The sequence below is a fragment of the Blastocystis sp. subtype 4 genome, assembly GCF_000743755.1.
Source record: "Blastocystis sp. subtype 4 strain WR1 chromosome Unknown seqid_0411, whole genome shotgun sequence".
In the NCBI taxonomy this organism is placed as follows: domain Eukaryota; class Bigyra; order Opalinata; family Blastocystidae; genus Blastocystis; species Blastocystis sp. subtype 4.
The window spans coordinates 1-6,841 of NW_014569136.1; the positions used below are offsets into that span (position 1 = coordinate 1).

General features: G+C 40.3%; 7 protein-coding genes across 7 annotated transcripts; 1 reads left to right on the top strand and 6 right to left on the bottom strand.

The window, feature by feature from the left end:
- Positions 1–27: 27 nt before the first annotated feature.
- On the bottom strand, positions 28–342 carry JH06_4692 (ribonucleoside-triphosphate reductase adenosylcobalamin-dependent; the record flags this gene model as incomplete). The annotated part of the gene is made up of 1 exon (XM_014669771.1): positions 28–342. One exon carries the CDS (start codon positions 340–342, stop codon positions 28–30), a length of 315 nt encoding a protein of 104 aa, XP_014525257.1.
- Positions 343–938: 596 nt separating this feature from the next.
- Positions 939–2,208, top strand: JH06_4693 (hypothetical protein; the record flags this gene model as incomplete). The annotated part of the gene is made up of 6 exons (XM_014669772.1): positions 939–1,036; positions 1,067–1,425; positions 1,456–1,523; positions 1,552–1,625; positions 1,656–1,721; positions 1,752–2,208. 6 exons carry the CDS (start codon positions 939–941, stop codon positions 2,206–2,208), a joined length of 1,122 nt encoding a protein of 373 aa, XP_014525258.1.
- A 724-nt stretch (positions 2,209–2,932) lies between these two features.
- JH06_4694 (superoxide dismutase) lies at positions 2,933–3,644 on the bottom strand (the record flags this gene model as incomplete). The annotated part of the gene is made up of 5 exons (XM_014669773.1): positions 2,933–2,994; positions 3,025–3,111; positions 3,141–3,342; positions 3,373–3,499; positions 3,532–3,644. The coding sequence occupies 5 exons, from the start codon at positions 3,642–3,644 to the stop codon at positions 2,933–2,935; spliced, it is 591 nt and encodes a 196-aa protein (XP_014525259.1).
- A 157-nt stretch (positions 3,645–3,801) lies between these two features.
- JH06_4695 (molybdopterin synthase sulfurylase-like protein) lies at positions 3,802–4,713 on the bottom strand (the record flags this gene model as incomplete). The annotated part of the gene is given in 5 exon segments (XM_014669774.1): positions 3,802–3,942; positions 3,972–4,311; positions 4,351–4,459; positions 4,479–4,578; positions 4,627–4,713. The coding sequence occupies 5 exon segments, from the start codon at positions 4,711–4,713 to the stop codon at positions 3,802–3,804; spliced, it is 777 nt and encodes a 258-aa protein (XP_014525260.1).
- Positions 4,714–5,023: 310 nt separating this feature from the next.
- JH06_4696 (bifunctional -methylene-tetrahydrofolate dehydrogenase) lies at positions 5,024–5,248 on the bottom strand (the record flags this gene model as incomplete). Its single annotated transcript, XM_014669775.1, is given in 2 exon segments — positions 5,024–5,217; positions 5,230–5,248. The coding sequence occupies 2 exon segments, from the start codon at positions 5,246–5,248 to the stop codon at positions 5,024–5,026; spliced, it is 213 nt and encodes a 70-aa protein (XP_014525261.1).
- Positions 5,249–5,642: 394 nt separating this feature from the next.
- Positions 5,643–6,121, bottom strand: JH06_4697 (tetrahydrofolate dehydrogenase; the record flags this gene model as incomplete). The annotated part of the gene is made up of 3 exons (XM_014669776.1): positions 5,643–5,732; positions 5,781–6,014; positions 6,047–6,121. The coding sequence occupies 3 exons, from the start codon at positions 6,119–6,121 to the stop codon at positions 5,643–5,645; spliced, it is 399 nt and encodes a 132-aa protein (XP_014525262.1).
- Positions 6,122–6,232: 111 nt separating this feature from the next.
- JH06_4698 (40S ribosomal protein S27-like protein) lies at positions 6,233–6,593 on the bottom strand (the record flags this gene model as incomplete). Its single annotated transcript, XM_014669777.1, has 4 exons — positions 6,233–6,317; positions 6,343–6,387; positions 6,419–6,514; positions 6,547–6,593. The coding sequence occupies 4 exons, from the start codon at positions 6,591–6,593 to the stop codon at positions 6,233–6,235; spliced, it is 273 nt and encodes a 90-aa protein (XP_014525263.1).
- Between the last annotated feature and the right edge of the window lie 248 nt (positions 6,594–6,841).

Here is a 6,841-nt window from a genome sequence, read left to right on the forward strand (position 1 = left end):
AAACCACGACCTTTGCATTATAATGTCTTACTGACACATACCTGGAGGAAGGAACTTCATATTGAAGATGAGATCATACATCTCTTGAGCTGAACGCTGACCATGATCGTCATCCCAACCTAGACGGAACGACTGAATGTGCTCCTTTTGGAGAGAATAGGTTCCCTCTACTACACGACGAACAGTTTGCCACCAGTCCTCCTTGCTCCCATCATCAAGAGTACGCGAATAGGTTCGACGATACACAAGTTCGCCCAAAGGAGCATATCCAAAGGGAGGTTGAACAGTCTTGTACTTATCAATAAACGATTCATCAAGTTTAAAACACAGGTCACAACTCATTTCGCGTAATCTAGATAGGGATGAGTATGATGGAAAAAACTAGGGCACAACTAAAAATGCTATCGAAACATCCACATACTTGAATAAGAAACAGGAAACAAGTTAATGGAATAATAAAAGTGAGGAATTATCAATTCAAGACCGCTTAAAAAAAGGCGGCAACAGCGGTTTCATGAGGGAAGGGGTCAAGAAGAATACGACTGCAAAAAATTATACAGGAATTAATACAAAGGAAACCGTAATCTGTCATATTCTGAGTCAGAACACTCTTTCATAGAAAAAAAAAGGATAGAGAATTAAAAGGAATAACCTTGAACCTCCTGAAGGTGGCGGTTCATGTAATGAGGTTTACAGAATAGAAAGAAATGGGATTATGAGTTGAAATAAATCTCTTTTGAATGACTTTCAGTTTATGCATTGGTTTGATAACATCTTCGAATGATGGGAATGGCATTGGGAATTGGGTTCTTATATTAATGGAAATCACTTAACATCATTGAAGGGATTGGTTTGTGGATAATGTTGATGTTTCTTCGCTCTTGTGTTTGAATGACAATATCCCTTTTTTCAGACATTGCAACATAATATTCACAAGGATGCAGCCTATTTTAACGCAAGATATCGAAGTATGGGATACGATGCATAAGCCAATCACTGTGCATATTGGAGAAAATAGTATTCTTTGGCATGAAAAGTCGAATAATCTTTGCTATTATAGCTGTAGAGGTGAAATCAAGGGCTATTGTCTTTTAACAGATATTGTATTTTGTCACTACCGCCACAAAGTGGAGGAAGTGGTTGTTATTGCCTTACCAAGGAAACGAAGTCATCGAAAAGTAGAATTGCGAGAGCGTTGCATTCAGCGTTTTTCGTTTTTCAGTCCGTCAAAGTCCATTATTACATCAGATATGTTAGCAAATCCTGCCTATTTCATTTACAAGCACCTTCATCAAGTGATTATGAATGAATATAAAGCGGATACCGATCATATTCTAGAAATCAATAAACGATATTATGATTCTGAAGAGGCAATGGAAAAGCTGCGACACCATTTAGCCGTGAATCCATCGCAATCGATTCTTGGTTAACGTTTCTATCTATCTTAATATCTAGAAATGTATGGGGGAAGAAATGTATTAGTGATTCTGAATCCTCATGGTGGAGATACTCATGCAATGAGTGTAAGTACATCAATCCTGTATCATCTAGTTATGGGAAGATATTATCAAACCATTCTTCTTACTCATCAATCTGAAGTTCCGTTTCCAAACCACAAACTATGCGTAACTCCTTTGAATCGATGTGATGATTAGTGGACATGCTGAGGACCTTGGAGTTAGTTTTGATAGTAATATTTATGATTCTGTGTTGTTTATCAGGTACATCATGATAGGGTTCATTCATTCTAGTGGAGATGGAACTGTCAATGAATTTGTAAATGGCATTCTCTCGCGTCAGGATGCCCGTTCGATTCTCTTCACAACTACGATTGGAAGTATTTCAGCAGGTAGTCAGAACAGTCTTTCCAGAGGGATGGGAACCAATAATGTATACACAGCTCTCTATTGTTTGGCCAAACGAAAGGTTCGAATCTTTGATGGGATCTGTGTTGAGAATGGTGCTCATCTGTGTCGATATGCTTTCTGTGGTTGTGGCTGGGGAATTATCTCGGATATGGTTCAAGACTACGAGAAGTATCGGTTCTTGAAACAATATCGATATTGGTGGTTGAAGGGTGTTCATGGCTGTTTCTGTCGGAGGAAGCATTACAGTTCCTATCGGTATGTTAAAGGAGACAATCAAGCTAGACTCCAGTGCAATCATATCAACCCATCCGTAGATATCCATGTCGTCTTTCACATCTAGTGTCCAGAATGTATCGAGTCCTCCAAATCCAGTCTACACCCAATGTAACCCTTCATTCTCTTCTTTGAAGTAGACCGATGCTCCCTCGAGCAGATCTGAGCATTCTTGTTCGTTTCTGTCTGACTTCATCGAGTTCTGACTCTATTCCTCAGATCAGTCCACCTGAATTCGATCCTGAGAAGGGTGTATCTCGTCCTCAAACCACAGATCTGCTTCAACTTCAACAACCCTCCCAGGAAGTCATCCCTGATGATGAACCCAAGGAAGTGCGACTCGATGACCTCCTCCAGGGTCTTCATTCACTATTACAATTATTCATAGACTATTCAAAGTGTCTATGGTACGAAGATGAAGGATTTTGCCATACAATCGGAGTGATCAATACAAGTCCAGATTCCAAGTGGTGTCACATATCCTATTGTTTATCTTTTCATGAATCCTTCACATTGACTCTTGCAATGGTGTTATTGATGTGGTTATAGCAAAACAAGGGAATTGCTGTCAAGATGTATCGATGGCTCTGAAATATACCGTTGGACAGGAATACAATTGTGATCTAATGGATTATATTAAAGCAAAAGCCTTAGAGATCAACAGCACTACCGATGAGGTAATCATGTTGGATGGAGAGGTCTTCCCTGGACCTAATCCATTTCGGTTTGTAGCCATTCCTAGTTTGCTGACGGTGTTTGGAGAGTATTAAGTTTGAAGCGATAGTGTTTGTTCAACAAAGAGGATACATATAGTTTTCTGATACAAAATCCCAATTAACAACATTGAGCCAATCTATTCGTGATTACTGTAACACATTCTTACTCTTCACGTAATTCGCACGAGCATTCATATAGTCAAGATAATAGGCATGCTCCCATACATCGCAGCAAAGCAGAGGCTTCTTTCCGTCTACAATCACATATTCTAACAACATGTACCACGAAGAGGATTGGCAGCATTGACCGTGGAGAGAATCTCTAGACTTCCATCCTCATTCTTTACAAGCCACGACCAACCTGAGCCGAAGTGAGCCACTGTCACCTTTGTGAAAGCCTCAATAAATGCCTCCACAGATCCCCACTTCTTTTCAATGGCACTCTTTAATTCTCCCTTCAGCTCAGTCTTATTCGGTGTCATACACTACGAATCATAGACGTTTTAAGTTACTACATTCCAATAGAACGTATGGTTCCAGACCTGAGCAGCATTGTTAAAAACTCCTCCAGTAGCAGTACGAATAAGATCCTCCAGAGAATCACCTCCTTCAGGAAGCAATGTATTCAAATTGTTCACATACCTAGATACTAATCCACATAGCCACTCTTGTACGTTTGGTGATGTTTTCCATAATGGAAATCGATAGTCTTCTCAGAGATATAGGGCTCCAGGGCATTACGAGGATATGGAAGAGCAGGAAGCACATAGTGAGTCGGGTTACTCATGATCTTACAATTTACAATAGATAAAGAAAAAGTGATCTTATCACGCCCATCAACAAGAATTGGTTCTCCAATTAAATAATAGAACTGAAATTGGCAAAGGCAAATGGAAGCAGATCTTTGATTGATGCAATTTGATTCCACAAACAACCAACAGTAATCAGTTATGACCTAAAGGGCAGGAGGCTGATTGACTCCGAAGCCTAACAACTCGAGTTGATGCTTCTTCACCGTTGTACAGGAGAAGACGACCTTCTAGAGACTCTCCAATGTGGAGAATCTGCTTCAATGCTTCAACGGCCTACATTGATACACTTGTTCCTAATTTACTTCAATGGATCCAATTACACCAGGAAGGGGAGATAGAATGGCTAGTTTTGATCCAAATCTGATTGTATCCGGGGTGATTGGCTTATTTGGATAGAGACAGCGGAAACAGGGTCCTGCCTTATGACCATACACTGTCACTTGACCATCTAGCCTCTGTGTTGCACCTGAAATGAAACACTTTCCTTGTCGTACGCACTCATCATTGATGATGTAACGTGTGTCGATGTTATCACAACAGTCAATGATTACATCATGACTCCCTATCAATTGAGGAGCATTAGCTTCTGAGAAACGTTCCTTTATCGCTGTGCATTCAATGGTTGAGTTCAATTCCAACGCTCTTTTGCATAAAGAATCTGCCTATCCATGAACACTCTACATTGTGTTCACTTTGAATATTTTTTCCTCAGCAGCTCTTTCAGAATGACCGATTTGTCTGTGAAGATTACTAACTTCCACAATATCATTATCAACAATGGTTAGGTGTCCTAGAAATCATAATTCTACCAAGCAATTCACCAACACCGCTTCCTGCTAAGTACAAAACTACAGGACTGCCCAATCCTCCTGCTCCTATGACCAGAACATGGGCATTTTGGATTTGCTTCTATTCGTCACTATTCCAAGATTTGATCACTTGTCCCTCAATTCCAACCTGATCCAATCGGATTTGCCTTGAATATCTCTCTTTCATATCCGCTTCATTCTCAGGACTCGTTCGGGATCGTTTCTCTTCTGTCATTTGATTAGTAGTCGATCAACAAACAAGGCACCAAAGAAATCATAAAGATGCTTCACGGGAATAAAACTGTTTTCATAAACTACATATACCAAAGCATCAACCTCTCTAACCATATTCCTTGATCATCTCTGTTCCTTGCTTTTATTGATACATTGTATATACAAGAATCACAAAGATCGCCATCTCTAGCATCCTAGTGTCTACCTTTCATTTTCTTTATGTACCTATTCTCGAGCACAACAGAACAAAGAAGTTAACTCTACTTGGTAACTAATGGCATTTCAACAAACACATCAACATATAGGATAGTTTATAAGGGTTTGAAAAGGGAAGAGTCTGAAAGAATATCCCAATATTCTCCTAGGTCATACTGACGGATCAATGACTGAACTGTATTTTTCATTAACATTGCAGTTGTTAGCAGAGCAACTCCTCCTGGAACTGGAGTTATTGCACCTGCTATTCCCATGCAACTACTCATATCCACATCTCCCGCTAAAACATCTAGAATTCAACTCTCTATCTTTTCATACATGTTCCTGCTTCATTTTGAATACATCGTGTCCCAATATCAACTACAGTAGCTCCTTCCTTAATCCAGTCTCCTTGGATCATAAACGGTTGTCCCACAGCACTCACAACAATGTCAGCCTATTCTATATCCACTCCAGCAGATCTACAGTACGCGTTATAGAAGGAATTGCAGGAGTATGTTTATCCACCTTTGTACAAATGCAACCCATACGTTGAAGGAGACAGAAACAAGGATAGCCTACCAGTGCACTTGAACCAATGATGACAGCTCGTTTCTGCTTTGTTGGGATCGAGTATGCGTAGAGTGAAGGAATGTAATGTGAAAGAAAGATAGGATATTTGGAGGTAGTGAACCATGGCCATCGCAGCACAAGGACTGTTCACCATTGAGTCATTTAATAGCTTCTCTTGATTGGACGTGCCACATCCATCCACATCTTTCGTTGGGAGAATGGTATCGAGAATGGCTTGCGAATCCAGATGGTCTACAATACAATCCTTCCAAATCTACTACTGGGTAGTGGTAACTGAACGATGATCCCATGAATATCCTCTCTCCTATTCAAGTCTTGGATGGACTCTTGGAGTGATTGTGTTTCTATCGATTCTGGATATTGATATTCATAGAAATTGACTCCAAGAGCATGCCCCAATTGCTTCTTTGCATATACATACCGTTCCATTTCAAGAGCATTTCCAACATGAATCACAGCAAGTCCAGGTCTCACATGATACCGTTTGTACAGGGCATCTGTCGTATACGAAATCTAATGCATTACTTCATTGATCTGTAAACTACCTTATCTCGCAGTCGATTACTTAATCGCCAACCATCCAGTATTTTGGTGGTTAATTTAGGAGTATTGAAATTCATGTCATGGAAACACTAGCGTTCTATAAAAGCATTCAAAAAAGATAATATTGGAATTCCTTTCAAAAACAAAGATATCAAAGTACCACCACAATTGACGACAAATACTCCATTTTACTTCTTAGGTCTGACAGCACATCCAGCGACAATGCGGGCCTTACCTCCAGTAGGAGTACAGAGCAGAGCATTGCAGCTAAAGCTAAATCACCAGTCCAAACACATACTTATCGCACACAACAACAGACTGGGCATGACTGAACACAGTGGTGCTATCAATGATTTTAGAAGAACAAATCCTACATGTTGAAGCAACCAGGGCATCGGACGTCCATAAAATAGCTGTTGGGGGTCTGTACAAGTCTCTTCAGCTTATGCTTCTGAGCCTCTTCTTCAGCACTAGGATAACGGAGATCGTTCACCTATTCCACTCGTTAGTCTGCTTCCAACAACGATAACACTCCAAAGAACCTACCATGTTGTCAAATTAGTTGTTTGTGGATACAAAGTGAGAAATGGAAAAGGAATAAGTTGGCTCCCACGGTTTCGCAAGAATTACCCATTTCCCGCGGTTCCCGCCTTTGTGTTTGTTCAATGATACGGACTGTTCTACGGGTTTTCCGACCGTTTCCGACCCATTCGTGTATCTCAGGCAACCTATCTCTCGTTTCAAGCATCTTAAGAAAGTCATTCGCAACTCGATTCTCTATGGAGTCTACTCAAAAC